The 23,087-nt window shown below is 37.8% G+C and overlaps 1 protein-coding gene across 1 annotated transcript in view; it reads left to right on the forward strand.

Moving 5' to 3' along the window:
• ADAMTS2 (ADAM metallopeptidase with thrombospondin type 1 motif 2) overlaps positions 1–23,087 on the forward strand; it is a 282,339-nt gene that overhangs the window by 94,383 nt on the left and 164,869 nt on the right. Inside the window, exon 3 of the mRNA XM_070933879.1 lies at positions 19,112–19,265. Coding sequence (XP_070789980.1) covers positions 19,112–19,265 — 154 coding nt within the window. The remainder of the gene's footprint in view (positions 1–19,111; positions 19,266–23,087) is intronic.

Below are 23,087 nucleotides of genomic sequence, written 5' to 3' on the forward strand. Positions count from 1 at the left end.
ATTAGCAGAAGAACTACTGCTTTGAAAGAAACCAGGCAATGAAGAACATTAAAAAAGTGGACCCTGCAGTGAGACACTGAAATAATGAATAATCCTGTTTTTAGGTTACTTCCTTATTCTTCCATCCTTTCTTTTCTGTTTCCCACTCTGTTGTGTTTACTGAGCATGCTCAATCATGAATCTACCTGGCTGGGGCTGATTAGAGCTGGAGTCTGACAACTGAAGAGATACAAACTGCTGTTTCTTGGTTTAGTCCAATGGCATACTCAACCTTCAAAGATGAAGGGACATATCATAGAGGAGTGGCATCCTTAGAGAAGGAAAATGCACACACTCACTCTTCATTGATTCTGCAAGTATTTTTTGGCTTCTGAATTGAGATAATGGATATTGTAGTCCTCATGTATTTTGTTAGGGAGGGTTGTCCTGTGATCTTCCTGACTCCAGTAAATAGTTGAGCAGACTCATTTCTTTACTTTTTTTTTTAATAATATACAAAATATATAAATATATAAATAATATATAAAATCCCCATTCCCTCCCACTCCTGGGGGGAAGGATATTGCAAAATCTCCATTCCCAGGGTCAGACAGAGGTGGTATTTACTGGTTCTTTGAACTACTCAAAATTTCCACTGCCGGTTCTCCAAACTGCTCAAATTTTCCGCTACCAGTTCTCCAGAACCTGTCAGAACCTGCTAGATTTCACCCCTGAATCAAAGGTAGTCAAACTTTACAGGCTTCCATAGTTCTTTGAGCAGAAAATTTCTTATATCCATACTCACATCCCTAATAGGGGCAGTTTCTCAGCTGGTTTTGGAGAGTACTTATGAGTAGTATTTCTCAACCTTAGCAAAGATGTGTGAACTTCAACACCCAGATTTCCCCAGTCAGCACATTCCCAAGTCCCTACATCTTAAAGTTGCTACGTTTGAGAAATACTGCTTGTAAGCCATAACAGTTAGTGAAGAAGGCAGAGCAGTAGATGATGAAGCTGGTTAAAAAAAGGATTTAGTTACAGAACTAAGGACAGCTCCTAGTGATGTTTAAGCCTGTACAGATAGTCCTCGATTTACGGACACAGTTGAGCCCAAAATTTCTGTTGCTAAGCGAGACAGTTGTTAAGTGAGTTTTGCCCCACTTTATGATTTTTCTTGCCACAGTTGTTAAGTAAATCACTGCAGTTGTTAATTTAGTGAACACCGTTGTTAAGTGAATCTGGCTTCCCCATTGACTTTACTTGTCGGAAGATGCAAAAGGTGATCAAATGACCCTGGGACATTGCAACCGTCACATATGAGCCAGTTGCCAAGCATCATGAATTTTGATCACGTGACCATGCAGATGCTGCAATGGTCGTAAGTATGAAAAATGATAATAAGTCACTTTTTTCAGTGCCATTGTCACTTTAAACAGTCGCTAAATAAGATGTTGTAAATTGAGGCCTACCTGTATTTCCCATCCACACTTTTTAAGCTGTACCCCATTTCCTGGAAAACAGGAGAGCGATAGTCTTGAGTCTTGACATCATGTGTTGGAAAAGAAAGACAATTCATTAATATATCTTCTAGCCAATCATGGAAGAAATAACAAAGCTTTGTAATTGTTTCTGGTCAATTTGCATAGAGGAAATAAGAAAATGAAATAACCATGGACCCAACACTAACATTTTAAGCGATAGTATTTCCCTGAAAGAATATTCATGTTTTTAAAATACAAAGTAAAGGTTGTACTTAAGTTTCTGATAACATAGTCTACAAATTGAACAAATTGTATACAGGCAAAAGGTAACATTGCAAAGATCATTGGAGCTTATTTGTAGGTAATATTTAGAATTGTTTGTCTAGCCCTTAAAATTTAAGTATAAGATGTCCAATGGTGGTGTACTTATTTTGTCATTGGTCATGGTATCAGTACAGTGATTTCATATCACTATAACAAGATTTTACATTTTAGGATTATGTCATAGTTTACAAAAACTGCAAGGATATAGACATATACCATTTGTCGAAGATGACTTTGCCAAGTATGATTCTGCCCATTTGATCTATATATATTGAGAGAAGGCTCACTGAGAGCCCTTCCCCATATGACACACAGGTGATCTGAACTAGGTATCAGTTTATGTTGGAACATGCTGCCCCTAGATGAAAGCTTGGTCCCAATCATCTTTTCATTCTGAACTGTCCTGAAGACCACTTTCTTTCAGTGGCCCTTTGGGCCAAGAAGAACTTAGGGACTACCATAAGTGCGGGACAAGAGCTCACAGTTTGTCAGTTTCTAGCCCGGTGCCTTAAACCTCTATGGCAAATTGGCTGTTTAATGTAAAATGGTTGATATTTTTCCATATCATAACATAAAGATCATGCAAAAGAGCTACTAATTCTTTGAGGAAATATATATTTATTGAGGGATAAATTTAGGACGTGAGAGAAATCATCTGGTTTTTAAAGTACCACAAGATCCTTTATTTTATGGATCTTTATGGCAGCTCATCTTTCTATGCTTGGGATTTGCTATATGTTGGAGATGCACAAGTTTGTGAGCACAAGCTCACAAATATATAAGAATGCTTGTACAGCAATGTAGAATTATTTGTGTGTTTTTCTTCCTGAATGAGTTCTGGATATATTGAGCTATTAATATTGATATATTTCTATGGTGATCCACATGCTTAAAGACATCACTGAAATCCATACCCTATTTTTCCCTCTTTCTTTTTGAAGTATTTTTTCAGTCCGTAAATGGAGGAACCGAATGTTTGGGATTGCATTGGAACATGTTTGAAAAGAATTTGGGTGGTTTTACTAATAATCGGGTTATGGGGTATTGATAGAGAATAACTTTTTAAATTCCTTTCATTGGCCGTGTCAATTTGTAGTCCACACACAATTAATCCATATTGTCTGAAGCTCTAAATCTTCAGGGCATCTCAAACATTTATAAAATAACTATGCATGTAAACCAGGGATAATCCATTATATATTGCATCCCTAAAGGCAACATGTAGAAGACACACTCCTCTCCCCTTCTCTCAGGATATTTCCAGCTGATTGTCAGCATGCCTCCATAATGGTATAACAACCACAAATTTATCCCATAGAATTTCTAAGTACTGTAGCAGTAGGAGGCAACCTACAAGTCAAGGCCCTTGTGGGGAAGAATTGTTGTATAATTATACAGATTACATGCCTAGATCCCCCTGGAATTAATCTCTCTGATTTATAGATGTGTGATCTAGGGTTGGCAGTGAAAGATTTAGCCTTCGGGTGCATTTGCACATATCTGGATATTATCCTGGATTTCTATAGTTTATTATGACTGCAAGATCTGGGATTCCACAATGCAAAGTTTGGAGTGTGTCTTTCAGTGTAGGATAAGCAGATTCCAAGCTGAGTGCCAAGAGGTTTTGAGACCCACCTTCATTGGAAAGCCTAGTTCTCTTCTCACTTTAATGTGCCAACCATGAGTTATTACTGACTGATCCATGAGACGTGTGCTGGCAGAGAATACTATGGTTTGGATTACAAGCTACTGGGCTATCCTGTCAAACCTCTGTTGCCAAGAGTGAATTTTCCTAAAGACCAAAGACATAACCCAGCTTTAATCATTTACTTAATTTGCTCAGGGTTGTTCCCTATTTTCTGTAGAAAACAGAACAATAGATAATGCAATGTTACTTTGGGAGATACGTTAATAATATGTAATGCTTTATTTCTCAGTCCTAAGGGCACTCTGCAAGTGTAAACATTTGCTTTAAAAGCCTGAAAGACTTTACAGAACTTTAAATGAAATAAAGAAAACACCTTGCTTAAGTTTAAACCTTCCAGCTGAAAGCTGCATAAACGATTATAGCTATAGGGAAATAGTTAATTTATGTATAGTCAGAATGTGGCAGACAGTTGCAAGGTTTTGTGCTTATTTTTCAGTCTTTCTTTTACACAAAAAGAACACAAAGTTGACTATTATCCAGTTTATTCAATTTTTTGGTTGTTGTTTTGGATAGGGCAGGAGTTTGAGAAAAATAAATAATGTGCAGTACTTTCAAAGAATGTTTCGAAATGCATGAAAGGGCATTTTATAAAAATAAGTGTAATGTCATACTTCATTTAACCAGAATGCATGGTTTGTTTACATGACCATGTATAAAAGCGTTAGAACCTTGAACACTAATCCTGCCACCAGCATTCCCCTATTGAATGTGCCTAGAAACCTCTATTCCAGAGTTTCCCAAAGTGGTCTAAAAGCTCAATGTTGTTGTTGCTGTAATTATGATTGTCCAGAGTACTATTAAAGTAATATTTATTAAATTATTTTCCTGTAGCAGAATTCAATCTGAGTCAGTCATTGGCTAAATGTTTATTCTCTCCAGAATGTGCACTGGGTTGTTCCATGCATTGTATTTCTATGGTGCCTGGTTGTATGTAGTTTTTAGTTCTTAATTAGGGTGTTGATGGCTGGCTCTTAGGTCATTGATTGTTGTTTCTTTGTGCCCTAAGTAGCTGATAAGTTGGTGGTTAATCAGCACTCCTGTTGACTGACAAATCAGTAAATTTTCATATGGCAAATGTTTGGGGGTCAGTGAAAAACCTGAAACTTCATAAAAGGGTTAATGCATTGCAGTACTTGGGGATCCCTGAACACGGAATACCGTATTTCCCTGAAAATAAGAGATCCCCTGATAATAAGCCCTCCCCTGAAAATAAGCCCTCCCCAAAAATAAGCTCTCCCCGAAAATATTTAAACGCATGCACAGCCATTTCCTCTGGTTAGGGTTAGGGAGACATAGCTGGAAATCAGGTAAGACAGCAAGAGGAGCCCCTTTTGCTCCACGCGCCCCAAAATAGTAAGACCTCCCTGAAAATAAGGCCAAGCCCTTATTTTGGGTTTCAAAAAAATATAAGACAGGGTCTTATTTTCGGGGAAACACGGTAGCAGCATTTTTCAAGATTCTCACTCATACAGGAGATTCAACTTGTGTTCAAGCCATTACGAGAGAAGCTCTTTTATAGTCCATGTTGCTCAAGACATGAGTGGTGGGGATAATGAAGCTGCTGTTACCAAGGGCATGAAAGAGACAATGCATGCAGCTTTATGCTCGTAGTTATTCCAGAGCACAACTAAGATGTAATGATGTGCCCTGTGTGGGATGCAAGTTTTCCAGTTATTAAGCGTTGCAATTCTAAACTAGTTTCCCAAGAGCATGTCCTTAGGAATTCAATGGAACTTTTTTCTGAGTGGTCATATAAAAGATTGTGTCCGAAATGAATTCAAAACCCAATAATATACAATGTAGTTACATTTAAAACCAACTCCATGGAAAGAGGGATTGCATTATTCTTGAATTAAGATTTACAGGTAATGTGGTGATTGTTTAAATCATAGTGATTATACTTTAATCACTATTTCTTGCAATCTTAACTTTTGATAGGTTCTGTTATAAGAATGGAATACCGGGAAACATCATTATTCTCAGAAATGCTTGTTAGCTGGCATCTATGCCAAGAAAGCCTGTATAAAAACATTGCCCTTAAATCTTGTTTATTACTCAAGGCACATATATTTGACCTATAACTGGCGGGGATGCCATTTTTATGGATAGTGACAGGAACTGTGAGATGTAGGAACAAGACGCTTCAATCTGAAGCATAGCAGACGGTAAGTCCTGTCCAAGGTAAAAGCAGATGGCAAGGCCAAGTTTACATTTATTTCTAAATTTATTTTTGTACTTTGAAAGGATTCATGGCAGTTTGCCATATCAAAGTGAGACTTTTTCATTCAATTTACTTAAATGATTAATATGGCTCCCTATCTTGCAGTGGTGACTCTGGGAAGTGTTCACATTTTTGAAATGCAAGAAACATGGCATACAACCCCCGGCACTCAAGGATAAAACAACCACATTCATCGTGAAACTCATCAAGAGCAGCAGAGTTCACCTAAATTCCTGACATAAACTCAGTGCCTTGAGGAAAGCTAATAGGATTGGGATCCTCTGGATCTACAGGGAAATGATGTTCCCTAAGGCAGCTACTATCACTCAGAAAGCATGACTCTGGATTCAAAAAGATGATTATTTGATAGGAGGGACCCTATCTAGTTGAGTGAGAAGGGACAGCATATATGAACCTGATAAATACCAATCAAACCAGTAGTGGGTTTCAATTTTGGCTGCTACCAGTTCGCTCAGGGGCGCTCGCGCGCTCGTGCGCACACACAACGCTTCTGCACATGAGCAGAGAGATCTGGGCGGGTGAACAGAGCCTCCCGCCACCACCGCTAGCAATGGGTAGCATTCATTGGCATCCTTCAGTCTCAAAAGACTATGGTATCGTGCTCTGGAAAGAGGTCCTAAAACAGCATCTGGTGTGACTAAAAAGGCCAATTTGAGAGTGGCAATCTCTTCTACACTGAGGGCAGATATATTCTGTCCCCTGCCCAGCCCCCAGATTTCGCTGATTCCGGGACTGCCTCTTTGCCTCAGCCTGCTGAACAAGTGTCTCTTCGAATTGGAGAAGGCCATGCTGCGTCTTTAGCCTCCAAGCTGAATGATTGGAGGTCAAGGTTTCACAGTTGTTAATGTCCATTCCCAGGGTCTTTAGGTCCCACTTGCAGATATCCTTATATCGCAGCTGTGGTCTCCCTCTGAGGTGCTTTCCCAGCACTAATTCTCCATACAGGAGATCTTTCGGAATCCAACCATCAGCAATTCTCACGACATGTCCCAGCCAGCATAGACGTCGCTGTTTCAATAGTGTATACATGCTAGAAATTCCAGCACATTCCAAGACTGCGCTATTTGGAACTTTGTCCTGCCAACTGATGTCAAGACTTCGTCGGAGACAGCGCATATGAAAGGTGTTCAACTTTCTCTCCTGCCGTGCAACCCACCACTGAATCAAACCCTAAACTTCTATGGTCCAAATGACAATAATTACTAATAAAAGAGATGCTCAAATTATCTCACTTTGAACACATCAGCTCAATGGAAAAGGCTCTAATGCTGGGGAAAGTGGAAAAAAGAAGAGAAGAAGAGGATTAACAGCAAGTTGGATGGAGTTACAGTGGCAATAAGTGCACTGTTGGAAGACCTGAATGGCCAGATTAGGAATATATCTTCCTGGTGGAAATCTATGTGGTCACTAGGAGTCAAGAGTGACTTGATGGCACCAATGAATCAAACAATAATGTTTTCATTTGAAAAAAAGAATGGCTTCCAATAGAAAAAGATGATAAGAATCTCAAGAATTCTAGTGCATGTCAGTCTGAAAACAGCTTTTCGAGGAATGGCAATCTCTTTATAAATATGGGATCTTTTTTGGCCAACCTACAGATGCCACAGTTCATATTTAATTGACTTCCTTGAACTTTCACTTTATAATATCTTCAGTTTTTGCTGCCTGCCATCCTTCTTCTTGCTTACAGAAGTTTGTAGCAAATTTATCTCTAATGGACCTTCTAACACTGCATGTGTGCTGATTTCAACAGCAGTGATTTTCAATCTCTTTTCAAGAAAGCTGCCATTTTCAGGTTTCAAACAGTGGCTCAAAGCAAAGCTCAACTGGATGCAGTGGGAAATCAAATAATGTCTTCCTTAGACCCAGCACTAAATGCTTAGAAAGGAAATCCAGGACAAATATCTACCATGATTTTACCTAGGATGTTATGGTGCTATAAGCAGTGAACAGAATCAGATAACTTAGACCTAAACATAGTGACTCTCTAGGTCAGCTTCCATCTTTTGACAATGAAGATTTCTGTATGTCCTGAGTTTATATTCTGGTGTTGAAGTGAGTTTGAACCTGGAAATTTGCTATTCAATATTTATTTTGTTGAATTTAGTTCTTTACAGGAAAGTTCATTGTAAAATTTCAAAGGAGTTGTTGTTCATTCACAATTGAATTCCATTCCTCTCTAGTCAATAAATCATGGCCACCTTACTGATTAGCTGATATCATGACTGTTTAGTCAGTACATACACATCTCTACATTGGGAAATGCTTGAAGAAGTTTTCAAAAATAGTGAAATTATGCCATAAATTACTTTATTACTTACCTATAGTTAGTAATATTGGGATCAATCCTTCAGGGAAAATCTGGGGACAATTTTGGTTCGAGCTTTCCAATTTGTTGTTTGATTTCTACGCCAACCGTCATCCGAAGTTGTATGCATAGCAATCCCTCCACCAGACCTTCACAAGAGCCAACCTGTGAGGCAAGAGAATGAGGGGACAAAAATCAATATATTAAACTGAGCATATATTTGTGAGAAGAAAGAAATCCATTAAAAATGGGATTTAAAAGTGAAAGATGCCAAAGGACAAATCCAAAAAGTTAAGTAACATTTATGAATGAAGTTATATGTTCTGTTGGAAAGGATGCACCTCACGCTTCTATCTGCATGGTGGAAATTTTTCCTGTGTGAAATGGGTTGAAGATAAGTCTTTCAATCTGGGGATAGCAGCATAATGATGAGGAGAGGACCAATTGTCTTCTAGTGATCAGAATGATAAAATGTCCAAATATTCAATGCTTCTGGAGTTGCATTATCAACAAATCCTCCAAAATAGAATTTTTTTCTCTTCTAATTACACTCTCCAAAATAGTTTTTCCCTCCTCAAATTAAAATGGAATTACTTATATTTCCTTGCTGTGCTTCTAGTTGTAAAAAAGCAGTGATAAAACTCTGTAGGGTGAAAAGCAATGTATATTCACTTGTACTAATGAGGAGAAAATGAACATCAATTAAAGCTGAAGCTACAGCATGGATCTGAACTCCAGAGCTTTAAGAAGCAGCTGTAGAAGCTAAGCAAGCTGACTTTATTACGGGTCTAGAACATGAAGCTGTGATATGAATGTTAATAAGGAAACAATTAAAGCACTTGCTGAGTGTTCAGCTAGAGGAGACATTTAATTAGTGATAGGACCTCAAGCTGTAAAACCCGGAGATGTCTGTCAATTCCAAATATGCTGGCAAATTAAAACTTTTAAGGAAAGCCACCGAAGACATTCAAAATGACCGGGTTGAGGGGGAAATGTCCTCCTCTTTAATGCAATGAATTGCAGCCCTGATCCTGTTTTAGGATAAATTGGTGGTGGAAAGATGGACTTAGGTTAGTCAAGTGCAAGAATTTCTCTGGACTAAAAAATGGGAAGATGTGCGCCCTTGAGCTAACATCAACAGATCAGGTTTTTTTAATGGAATATATTTATAGATTTGACTATTGGAACTTTAAAACTTATAGAGAGTTTTGAAACTTAAAATAGAAGCGGTGTCAACAATCAGTCCTATCACCAAAAAGAATTAAGTCAGAGGTGAATGGGGAGAGTTGTTAATTATCAGGAGTGTTTACTACACATGGTACCCTTGAGATGTTTTGGCATTGAAGCTCCCAGCATGACTGAAATTTTAAGAGTTGTAGCCCTAATATATTTTGAACACATAAAGTTGAGTATTATCCAACTATCCCAAAGGCACTTTATCAAAAGTCAGCTAGACTTTGTTTTTGCTTGAAGACATTTCACTTCTCATCCAAGAAGCTTCTTCTGTTCTGGATAAATGAATTTATATTCCTTGTAGTCATCTGGTTGTTAGCACTGTTTCTGAGAGCTGTTGAGGCCACTTGGCTGTTATTCTGTGCCTGAAGGACCACTTGAATAGTGCAAATAGTTGTGGAACCTTCTTGGAACTGCTGAAAGGACTGTGTTGTGAACAGGAGATGGTAGTGTCATATCCCTCCCCTTATGTTGAGAGAGGGCTGTTCAATCTTAATGTAGATGGCCTCTTTGACCCATCTTTCAAACCAGCAGTCCTCTCTGTCAAGAATGTAGACTTTGCTGTCTTCAGAAAAGTGATCTTTGTCTTTCAAATGCAGATGGATTGCTGAATCTTGTCCTGATGGGTTTGTTCTCCTATGTTGTGCCCTGCCTTTGTGAAGCGGTTGTTTTGTTTCTCCAATGTACAGATCTGTACATGTCTTACTGCATTGTACTGGTTCCACACCCATTTGCTGAAGTTCTTGGGTGAGAAGCAAAATGTCTTCAAAGAAAAACAAAGTCAAGTTCCCTTTTGAAAAAGCTCCTTTGGGACAACCATGACCTGGATGACTGAAAATCTCCACTGATATCATCCAACTAATTTCTCCAGAAATATTAAAGTACTTTTTCCATTCCATCCCCTTCAATCACCATTTCAAAAAGATTAACCTCTAAACAATATGGCATGAAATTATTCATATCCATAGTTAATTTAAAAAGACCATCAGAGATTACTGAGGTAAATAGCCTTATATACTTGAAGATATGTTGTGGTTTTTCTGTCACGTTGTATGTCTGTACAATCCCTTAATTAAGAGTCTGCTTGGTGAGCGATTAGGGTGTTGGTCCAGCACTTGGGAGATTCTCAGCCATGGAAACTCACAAAATGAGCCAACTAGCCTCAATTCAAAATTCCTCACTGGGTTGTTGTCGTGGAGGAAAATTGGCTGAGACAATGCTAGGTCTGCTGCCTTGAGCGCATGAAAGAAAGAATGGACATCAATCAATCAATCAATCAATCAATCTTACAAACAGAAAAACAACATGCATATTCATGACAATAAAGATGGAATAACTTAACTGAGTTGAAAAATGTGCTGATTGTCAATAAGAATTTCCTAATGCTAAATACTTCTTTAAAGTATTTTAAAAAAATACTTGAATAATCCTAGCCTTCTCATTCGTTGTTTTTTTTTTTACCCTGCAAAACTTTGATTCTTTTCTACAATTTTTCTCCAGTGAATAAAATATTTGCTGTAAAAATTCATAGCTAAGCAGGGAAAACACCATACTATACAAGAGACGACTCCTGAGTTTTAGTTTGAAAATCCATGGAGTAGAATTTCCTATGTTTTTCCCAATTTTCCTCCTAAGGAATGATCACCCAATAATACAAATTGAATGATAACTGTTTCTTAGAAGAAACATAAACTATAGCAAGTCCTTGATTCACTGGAAGCATGCATGTGGATATGCAAGTATTATTTAAAGTGAAAATAAAAAGAGACATTGCCTTTGGTTACCTCCAAGCTAAGTAGCCTTCACTTCCCTGTTTCTGTTTAGTTCCCTTAAATTTGCTTCTTGTATCTTTTTAACTGAGTTAAATTAAAAAGGAGTGAACCCATTAATAAATACAATTTTTGGTAGGCTTTCCTTAGAACCAGATACTAAATTAACTAAATTATCATAAATAAGATAAACATTAAGATAAATCCCAAAAGGACCAAAAATGAATGATGACTCGCAATAGTGGGTTTCAATTTAGTTTGCTACCGGTTCGCTTGTGTGTGCGCATGCGGGGCAGAACTGGTAGCAACCCACCACTGATGCCTAGGATCAGTACTGTTGGTATTTAACACCCAATAAATTGCCAAAGATGCACAAAGATATTTCAAATGTATGCTGAAAATGTAAATGCAAAGAAGGAACTTCTTACCATCTTTAGTGGACTTCTGATAAAGCAAAGAGATACTGGGATAAGGCTCATTTTTTAATACAGAAGATTCTTAAAATGAATATATAAATTAAACTATAGGAGATGACCCGGCTGAGCCCAAGGAAGGAGTCAAGTGCATCATCAGTTTGAAATCCTTTTGTGTCCACAAGAGATCTAAGTCCTCCCTGAATTCCGTTGATTCTTATCTACTGCCAATTTTCTTTGATGATTATAGAGAGCTAGCATGCAATAAACAAGTACTCGTTTGAAAAGCTTGGTTCTGATTGCTTGCGCCTGTCAGAGACTTTTTTAAAGCTTAATGGACAAAGAACTTGGAAAAAAAACCCTGGAACCTTGCTGTTATATATGTTGACATTAGTAAGAATGCTTTAGATACAAAAATGGAAAGATACTCTAATTCCCACAATGGATGAATGGCTGGAAATACTAATGGAACTAGCAGAGATGGCTAAATTAACTGACGTAATTAAAGAAAAGAACACAACCAACTTTGTTTCTATTTAGAAACTGCTTCTGGATTTTGTTTGAAGTGTGGGGGGGAAATAAATTTTGGTTTGGGATTTTGATGATTAGATAAGTTTGTTGTTATAGAAAGTATGTATGTACAGTATGTAAAAGTAAAAAGTTGAGGCTGTAATGTAACATTGCAGCATAAAATGTAATATTTTATTTTATGGCACCAGAAAGATTCGGAAGTCAATGCTATTCTTTCTTTTCCCCCTTTTCTCCTATACTTCTTTCTCTCCCCTTTTCCCTTCCCCCTTTTCCCATTATTTGCATTTGCATTTTAAACTTTGATAAGTTCAATAAAATTATTAAAAAGAGAGAAAGGACAAAAACCTGAAATGAAAATGTTCAGTTAAGTACAACTGAACAATTCACAGACCTGGGGGGGGGGAGATTTAAATTTTAAAGTCAAAATTATCCAGATCCAGATTTGCTAAAACAAAACAAAACATCTTTTCTTTGGAACTGATAACTGGGTTTTTAAAGGAATGTTTACACCACATGTATGTACTTACATTTACAAGTTCTGGTCCACACTTTTAGTGAGGCAAAAAAATTCCTCATGTTTTGAGAGGAAGACAAGTTATTTTGAATTGACTCAGGTTTATCCAGTAGAGACAGAGACATTATATGCGGCAAATGAAAACTAAGTGCTGTGTTATATTGCAATTGTAGATAATTTGTTTTTGTCAGTTGTTGACAAAACAACTATCAGGAAATTCCTCTTTGATCTTTGTAGATTTTCTAGCTGCCATCTTGTCTGGAATTTTAATAATCCAAGTTTCAGTGCTCATTGCAGCCTCATTGAGTTATTCCAGAAGTGTTCATTCCTTTACCAAGGTTGACTTTTTTAGACCTGAAAGCAGAATGAACATCATTCAGTTTTATTCATCTAGAAATCACCACACAGAAACTGCTATAATGTTATAAGGGACAGCAGTAATATTTAATTTATGCACTTAGTAAGGACATTATGTCTTGTACTAATGACACTGTGATAAATATGGAAGAACAAAGGAAGGAATTCCATAATTCATCCATTTTGGGATTCTCTGATTGTTCTATGAGGTGCATTTTTCTGCATCAAAAATATTTTTGTGCAACAGGACTAAAAATATGGTACTGTCTAGCCTTTGCTGCACATTTGCCCCATGGATTTCAAAATTACATCTGCCATTTTGCATGCCATCTTTAAAAAGAGCCTAATTTTTTTGGACTTCCGGGTTGGCTCCACAGCACCATTGACGGTCTTTTTAGACCGCCGCCCCCGTGATTCCGTTGAGCCGTTCTGACAGCGTTAATCAGCTGTCAAACGGCTTGAAAATCTCCCCTTCGGGAAAAGAAGGGGAGGAGAGCAGGTGGGTGAGGGTAGAGCTCCCTGAAAACCCCTGGATTAATTCCAGGGGTTAGGAGGGTGAGAGCTCCCCGTTCAGCCCACTGAAGCTCCGGATCCGGGGGGACTCTGTTTTTTTTTACAGAGCTAGGTGTTGCGTCCAATTTCTGCTGTCAAACAGAAGATTAAATGATTTCAAAAAAGCAGGCGGAACAGAAGCAGGAGGACAAGCTTTTTGCAAGTATAACACTTAACTCCGGGGATACAATGTTTCTAATTGGATTTTCTGAGCTGGAAGTTAAGATGGCGTTTCTTTGTTGCGATTTTAAAAGGGAAAGTTAGAAAAAGTTTTTGCTAATAGACTCGTGCTCAGAGACTGGCTTTAAGTTGCTGGAATAGATTTTGAAGAGCTGTTTGGGAAAAGATTGTTTATAAAGAAATTGCTGAATGCTGCTCAAAAGGATGGCTCTGACTTTATGATTTTATGGTTGTGGGAAGAAAGAAAATTTCTTTAAAATAAAATGGCTTCTAAGAAAGGAGATCTTGAAAGTGCTGGATGCTATTTGGAGGTGTCAGAAACGAAACAGTTGTCTGATTTACAGAGTTGTAAGGATTTTGATGCAGAACTTACAGAATTTATAAAAGAAGCCATGAATAATCATACTGCAGCTATAAGTAACCAAATAGCAATTCTTAAAGGGATAACAACAGAAATGACTGAGGAAATCAAAACAACTACGGAGCATGATGACAACTCAGGAGATATTGCAGCAGAGAGGGTGGAAGAATTTTCTCAAGAATTTTCGAGCTTACTCTCTGCTCTTTTCGGAAAAATTGATAGAATCCTTCAAAATTATGACTTGGTTTGGAAAAAAGTAGTAAATGACCAGACTTTCGAAGTTTCAGAAGATGAAGGAGACTTGTCAGTGGCATCTATACATTTAATAGAAAAGAAACAATTGAACTTTTCTTCACAAACTCTTGACAAACTTTGGTTTTACAGACGAAGGAATGAACTGATTTATATAAGCATGAAGAGGCGATTTGGGGGCTCTAAATCAGAGGAAACTTTTTTAAAAAGGGGACAATTTTTGCAGTTATATCAACCTCAAATTAAAATGAAAAACCTCCTCAAAATAGAAGTAGGAGGGATGCAGAAAGATTGGAAAAAATATAAAAAGAAAGCAAGAATGGAAGATTAACCTTTTCTTTTGGCTTTGTAGTTGTTCTACTCATGGTTAAAAATGATTATGTTGTAGGTATTATAACTACTGAGGGGGGAAAAAGTATAAAGTTAAATATTGATTTTTAAATATGATGTACTAATGGTTGATTAATCCTTTTTGGTTTTTTAGTTTATGTATTAATGGTTAATTATGTTGTTGATTATCTTTTAAATTTTAAAAATTGGAGGGAGGAATAATGAAGGGGGGAAATTTAGAAACTTAAAAAATGTAGAAATTTAATTAGTGAATATCTAAGGTTTATTTTTTGTTATGAGATTTCAAAATAAGAAACCAAGAATGGAAGATTAATTTTTTTTTTTTGGCTTTGTAGTTGTTTTATTCATGGTTTAAATTGATTATGTTTTAGGTGTTATAACTACTGAGGGGGAAAAAGTATAAAGTTGAATATTGATTTTTAAATATGATGTATTAATGGTTGATTAATCTTTTTTGGTTTTCTAGTTAATGTACTAATGGTTAATTATAAAAATGTAGAAATTTAATTAGTGAATATCTAAGGTTTATTTTTTGTTATGAGATTTCAAAATATCTGAACTTTGAGAAAAGTAGGAGGGGGAAAAATGTTTTTAGGTTTGAATGTTTAAGATTTGTTAATGGTTTTAAAATTCTTAGAGTTATTGGATTACATGTTACTTTGTGTTTATATAAAGGGAGGTTGATGAAATTGTAAAAGGGGAGTTAAGGGGTCTTGGGAGTTATTAAATCTTGCAGTTAGCTAGTTTATTTTAGCGAATGTTTGGTGAAATCTATGCCCTGTTTTTGTTCTGGGAAGTCGGGGGTGGGGGGTGGTGAGGAGGGGTTGAAGATTGAGTTTACCAAATTGATTTTTTTTCCTTTTTTTCTGATGATAGTATGAATGATTGTTTATATTGTATACTTGTTTGATCAGAAAATAAAAACTTTTTTATTAAAAAAAAAAAAAGAGCCTAATTTTTGTTTGCAGTGGTCTTTAAATAAATGAGAAAATAAATCAATGCAATTTTCTGGTACTACGTAAACAATGCCCAGATCATAGCTCTGTTCCAACATTAAGCCAGTAGAAAATCTCAACTACGTAGGAGCCAAGAACTGTGCTTGTTGGTCCTACCCATTACAGCTCTCTCATTCCAAACATCTCTGCCGACTCTGGTCTTGGCCTCCCTATGCTGAGATTATCCTACTTAATCCATCTAGACTAGCAATCAAGGTTTTGAATTGGTTAGTTTGCCAACTATCTTCCTATTTTCTCTTGCCTTTGGCACTATTACCGAGCTTCACACAGATAGTTTGGTTCTGTTCCTTTGCTTTCAAAGAAGCCCATGTGATCTCCCATAAATTCCTACAAATAAACATAGCACATCCATAATAACATAAGTGTGATATCAAAGGGCGTGTCTGAATGATTCATGATCTCCTTTTGTATCAGCTGCCTCTTTACATATGGGAAAACATCATAAAGTGCCAAAAGAAATACTTAGGAGAATGAGGAGCCATTTGAGGAATGAGGAACAATATGTTCTGAATGATCTCCTGGGTGGGATTTAAAGAAAGAGATTTTTGCTTGCTTTTATGTGAATATTGAAATTATTCTCAGACTGTGTTTGAATTTTATGCACAGATTTGCAAATTTGTCCCCCCACTTCCTGGTATGGAAATATGATGCCAAATTACGTTCCAAATTGATATTACTTTGCCTAAGTGTTGGGGGGGAAGCTAATTTCCTTTTTCAGTTTACTGCTTGTAAATCATTCTGATTAGTTTTGTTTGGTTTTCTGTTTTCCTGTGTTTAATGTGAAATCTATCTAAATTACAGTAAGAAGTTACATGACAGAGTTTTAAAGTGCAGTTACCTTTATGCCACTCGGGTCCATGGTGAAAGTAAAGTATAAGTACTAGCTTGATATCAACTTTTTTTGTAGCAAAAAGGGGGTGATTGACTGAAGAAAATATTCCCCCCAGACAACCAAAGAAAATAAAATAGCCATACAATTAGAGCAGGGATGTCAAACTTGAGGCCTGGGGGCTGGATCTGGCCTATAGGGTACTTAGATCTGGCCCTTAGGGCCACCCTGGAAACAGCAAGGGACCGGCTCTCAGCAAAAGCAGGCAGCAAAGGACCTGCCAGCAAAAACAGAGATTGGGTGGACCACGTGCATCCATCCCAAGGTCCTTTTCACTTGGAGAGGGTTGCAGGAGGCCATTGCAGCTGACAATGGAGCTTAGGAGCCTGTTTTCACTGGCAGAGCACTCGGGCCACACCCACCCCAGCCATGCCCCCCGGCCCCCCAAGGTCAAACACCGCCCAGATGTGGCCCTCAGTGAAATTGAGATTAACACTCCTGAATTAGAGGTATCTTGGGACAGGATGCAAATTCTTTTTTCTTTTTCTTTTTGTACCCAAAATGACTTACCATAGAAATTATACACTGAGTGAAATAGGGAAATAGCCCTAATATCTCTGGAATCCTGGCACTCCAGCATTATTTCTCTCTACCAGTGCAATTAAGATGTCTCTTAATTCCCAACGCCTATTTCAATGCAACAGAGTTGGCATATGTTGGGTCCTTTCCATTAAACAGTGTGATCTAGCAGACTGAAGAGGCGTGCCTCCTCTGTCATGGTGTCTGCCCTCTGGACTGAGGTCTCACCTGATATCCAAGTGGTTCCCACCCTAATGGCATTCCATAAAGCCCTAAAGACCTAGCTGTTTTCCCAGGCTGAGGTAGGGTGGTTGGGCTCTTGGTCAGATTGATTGATGGGGGAAGGTGTGGTTAGCTGCATTTGCTATTAATTCTTGTTTTTTCCTTTCTTCTTACTCCTTTAATAATTATTGTATCTTACTTAATTTTACTAATGTACACTGCCCAGTGTGGGTTCAGAGTCAGGCAATGTCTAACTCGAATCAGTTGCATAAAATTAATTAAATTTCCATGATGTGAAATCTCAGGGTAGTTGATCAAATTAGTGATGTTGAAATGCAACACTTCTGTTTTTTAGCAGCACTTGGAAGTTCATGCTCAGCTTGGTGTGGTTTCTAATGCCAGAACTAAACCAAAGCCCTTTCTTATAAACTCAGTGATAGAATTTAGTCCCTAACCCAATAGTAATTTTCAATCCAATTAAAGTTTCTTTCTGTATGTAGAATGTAGTTGACTCTTTGATTTTCTTTCATTATTGAGGTGAAGGGTCCAAACTGGGAGTAGGACCACAGTGTGTGCAGGTTGGAAGAAATTAAATCTTCCTGCCACATCTGCTTCATTTCAAAAACCATTTCCCCCTTCTGTGCTCACTAATTGAAAAGAAAAGGAAAAGAAATTTAGTTGCTGACCTTTCTTCCTTCCCTCACTTCTACTTGCCCACATGGGGAGCCGAGGCTCTGAAGTGTGGCAAAGTTATATGGAAAGCTTAAGTGTCTTGAATGCAGACATGCTGGTTCCAATATGGTTCAGAAGTACCTGCCTTCATATTAATATATTTAAAAAATCATGGGTCCAGCATCTCAATCAAATGAAAGATAGGGTCGTAGCCTTGCATTTGTACTCATTCAAACTCTTATGGAGCATATAGGTAGACTTTTTAAAATCACCAACTGGCCCTTCAGGTCTCCCAACAGTACGTTACTATTGAACCTTGTAGTAGGACTATTACGTACTCCTGTTGGTATTTTATGACTATCACTTTGTTCATTGTATCTTATGATTTATGATTGTAGCTGATGATTTGTGATTTATCACTTCATTGTTTGTATGTATATTGAGTGTGTCCAATCACACTTGGCCAAAAAAGAACTATTCTATTCTATTCTATTCTATTCTATTCTATTCTATTCTATTCTATTCTATTCTATTCTATTCTATTCTATTCTATTCTCCACTATAATTTTGTCACAGAAGTGAGTGCTAGAGCAGGATTACAAAACATGGCTTCTCCATAGACTCATCTCTGTTGGGCACTTTGACAAATAAAATGGGGCAGGAAATGGAAGATAAAATTTTATCCACCCCATCTGTAACTGCTGTCAACCCAATCCTCTTCTTCGTCTTCCTCCTCCTTCTCCTTGGATGGCAGCCAAGATGTCTCCACCCAATGTAATTGGGTTGGATTTGCTATTTACTGGTAGACCAAGTCAGTGCGAAGGCAACCAGTGCAGAATTTGTTTCAAGACTTTTCTCTTTCAAAGCCTGTGTGTCATACTTCTGATGCCATTTTAATGCACTTTACCACTATAACTTCATGCAAATGACTATTATAAATTCTTCGACTGTAATGGTGTTTGGATCATGACTCCCTCTCCTCCTATAGCATAATCCCGGCTCTTGTTAATTAGATTCCAGAAGAAATCCCTTTAGTCTAATGCTTTACTATTGCCCTTCCTTGTCAAGCACAGGCACTGATGTTGCTCTAATCAGGAATTCATCTTGCTTACTATCTGCATCCTAACTGCTCCCTGGAGAAGGCTAAAGTGTGCTTGTGCATATTGTAGAGATTTATTCAAAATGTCTGCAGCATGGGCAGTAATTTGAAATGTTCAATCTTTGCCCTGTCACTTCAGGCTGGCATGATTCGCACGGACAAGGACGAGTATTTCATTGAACCTCTGCAGAAGGGGAAACAGGAGGAGGAAGAAGGAAGGACCCATGTGGTATACCGCAGGACAGCTGTCAAGGGAACATTTCACAGAGAGCACCCAGACACCCAGCCTAGAGGTAAGGTTACAGTGATCCTGAAAAGTGATGCCTGAACACTTTCAGTTAAAAGCATGTGTTCAGTAGCACCATAGGTAGAATTCTTCAGCTACCACTGCTTTACCTCCTTGAGGAACGAGATGCCTTCTTTCTGGTTGTTGTGCTCCAACGTTTGTTGCTTAAATGAAATAGAAGACCTAAAAGAAATAGGTTTAGATTAATTAAGCTTCCCAACATCAGTTATTGTCCCAAGTACTTTTTTTGGATTGTTTGCTAAAACAATCTCTTGATTGATAAAACAGGCAGCATAGGCCAATTGTGACAAGTTTGAACTATGGAAAGGAGGTCTTTAAAATGTAGATCCATTGTATATAAATTAACAAAGAATGCTAGATATGACAGAACCAGGAACCTCTGTGAATAATATAGATATGCATTGATTATGTTAGCACTAGTCAGGTATTTAGCTGACCTTGGAAAAATTGCCAAAATGTATAGGAAGACTTGTCTATGGGCTTCTTGTACCCCCAGTGACCCCTTGTGCATCACCCATTCCATCCATTCTCAATATGGAAGTCAGAAAGGAAAACACTGATTATGCATCTACTGTAAGTGCAAAAAAAAAAAAAAATGCAACTAGCACTTGCTTTTAGACCTGCACACTGAATTTGTCAGGATCAAAAGTTGACCTTAACTAGCATAGCCATCTCCAGATCCCTCTGGCCTTGAAGGGTTCCATGCTTAGATTGAATGTTTGAACAGAATTGTGGCAAAAGTTTGTGTGGCTGAAACAATCAGCCTAGCTTGAGCACGCCAGATTGATGTGGTCAGAGACATTATTCAGTGAATGCTGTTCACACCTTTAGATATTGATTGTGAACTGTTTCATAATCAAGTGCTGATAAATCAAGACTCAAATAGTATATTTGAATCGACCCTTAGGGCTTTGTCCAATTTCAGTACTGGTGAATTGTTTCCAGAGTCTTATAATTAACTAGAATTATAAGTATACATTCACTTTCTTCATAATATTATCTTTATTCTTGATTGTGCCGAAGTGTGTGTGTTTGGAAAAAACCTTTTATCTGTTCAGTCTTTCTTTGGATTTGAACATTCTAGAATTCTATCTTGCTGTTAAGAGTTGATTAGAGTTAGACTTGGGAAAGTTGTGTTATAAGAGTTGATTTATTGTGCTCTGAGATTTTTAATAAAATCTATGTTCTCATACATGAGATGGGACTAGAGCCCAATAATCATGCTCATGCATGGCATACTGAAGATACTACTCCCAGATTTGGAACTTCCAATGAATAATTTTGAGTGAAACATGATGGGAAAGTTTTATTGGATTTGATGGGTGAAAGTCTGATATCAATCGTAGTTTCCTATATTCTAGTAGCAAATTCACAAGAACTGTTATAAAGCAGATGTATTATGTTGTTCCTCCACTGTACAATACAGACTCACATGATATTAGGAGCACTTGGGTTTGCTGAATAAAGTGCCAGAGCACAAGTTACAAAGGGTCAAACTTGGCTTTATATCAGACAGAAAATACTGAGGAGTCAGGGGTGGGTTCTACTTACCTTTACTACCGGTTCACAACAGAGCCACGTGCACGTTCTTCTGCGCATGCGCAGAAGCATTTTGGTGACATCGGGGTCAGTGGGCAGGGCCTTCCGCCAGTTTTACTACTGGTTCTATAGAACTGGTGCGAACCGGGAGCAACTCACCACTGCTGAGGAGGCCATGGCATTTCCACACCATTTATCTTGATCTTCCTGTTCATCTTGGCTGAAAGGCAGAGCAATGTGTATCTCAAGGACTGTCCTGCACACCTGGAACTAGAACCTCACTAATGGTGAAGGGCTTTGTCCCATAAAGTAAGATTGGACTACCAATTTAATTTTCTTCTGAATGGGGGTGAGTGGAGGTAATGTCATTTTGTCCTTTAGCTAAAGCAAGTAAACAAGCTAGACAAACATTGAACAATAAAGGTACATTCTCTCTCAAGTCAAACCATGTATCCATTTAGCCTACAGCCCTGGGGCCAACCCTGCCTAGTGTTTTGTTTTCTTGAATCAGCCAAGCAGCTAAGTGCTACTATCTGCTGAGGACAGACAAGGATCGCACATGAAAAATAGTTGTTCCTGATCCCGATAACTTAACTGTATGTAATTTACAATGTGAGAGGGTGAATGGAAGAGCCAAAGCATTGAGTAAGTGTTGGTGTACAAGGTAATTAGTCCTTTGTTGTTGTTTTTAAATGCACTTATTTACTAAAGAATTTTTGGGTGTGACTAGGTGATTTACCTGCTTTATTATTTATTTATCAAATGTATATAGCTGCCCATCTCATTTATATGTACTGGTATAAGAAAATGACTTTGGAAGACTAGACAATAGTCTGATGAATGAAATCTGAGTCTAAAGGAGAGCTGGAGGTGAACAAAGCATCTCAGAAGAGATCTTCCCTAGTTTTGGGGAGAATAAAAATAGGGAAGGGGAGAGATGTTTTCAGACTTGCAAGATTCTATTACTGTAATCTTGTCTGTTTGTTTGTTTGTTTGATTTGAACTCACGGACTCCTACTTTCCAGCCTGGTGCCTTAACCACTGGACCAAACTGGGCATATCTTGCAATTAAGGTGGTGTCACCTTAATACTCATGGTTGATGCTTCTTGTCTGGACTACCTTGAAGGGCTGACAGAATGTGGCTTGGGCAGTGCACACAATTAAAACAAAAGCCTTAAAAATATAAACAAAAACACAGGAGAGTGCATTCAAAATTTTAAGGATTTTCTTAAATTCAATAGGTTTGGGACCATCCCCCCTTGAGGGGGATGATGTTCTACACGACAGGTGTCATGGCAGAGAAGGCTTACCTCCTGGGTCCAGTCAGGTGGAACACCTAAGCAGACTGGGCCCAGTGACATACTCTCTTCTTGGAAATGTTGTGCTGATTGCTGCCGCATCAAGAGCTTACTTTCCGCTTGAACTAAGTTTGATTAGTTGATTAAAAAGCTGCTTAGCAATGATGGGAAATACTCACCTCTACTACGCAGATCAATATCAATCATGAGTTTTACATAAATTTGTCTCGCTTGGAAATGTAGTGAGGAAAAGAGAGACATAGCATTAATTGGGGCTCCTATTTGTCTATTGCTTTCTATCTCATCACTGCAACCCTAGTGAATGCATAGGAATCCACATTGCTGCTGATGAAAAGATACTCATCCTATTCAAGAGTAAGTTTGAATTCAGGAGGGTTTGAAAGTGAGCAGGGGATGGGCATGCATGCTGGCATTGCATTCAGTTAAGTCTGACTATGTTTTTAGATGAAAGACCTAAAGGATAACTGATTATATGATAGCATACTTCTGTGGATGATACAAGGCTTTGCTTCCACAGGATTCCAGATTTCATGGGTTGCAAGCATAGATTACTTTAGACTTTCTGATTAATCCTTGGAGATCGGAGAATGAAAGGGGTGAGGTTGCATGTGCAACCCTGATCCCTACCCATTTTTTAGGCTGTTACACATTGAAGCAAACTTCTGAAGAAGGTTTCTAATCATTTAAATTTGTGCTGAAGCCAAATGATCAAGTTTCCTTTGTAGCACATTTTTTTGTTATTCTTCTATTGCAGATTGTTGGGTTAATAATGTGTTGATGCAAATTATTTCAGTGTTGGAAAAATATTTAACTGCCACATATTTTTCTCTGAAACAAAAGAGCTTGAGCATAATTCATGCCTTATGGCATTACTTTTAAAATTCTTAGTTGTTAAAATAAACAGAAACAGAAACAGCAAACAGAGATTCCACAAAACAGTAAGATTTCC

The sequence above is a fragment of the Pituophis catenifer genome, unplaced genomic scaffold, assembly GCF_029215685.1.
Source record: "Pituophis catenifer annectens isolate HBS135680 unplaced genomic scaffold, rPitCat1.0.hap2 SCAF_2, whole genome shotgun sequence".
In the NCBI taxonomy this organism is placed as follows: domain Eukaryota; kingdom Metazoa; phylum Chordata; class Lepidosauria; order Squamata; family Colubridae; genus Pituophis; species Pituophis catenifer.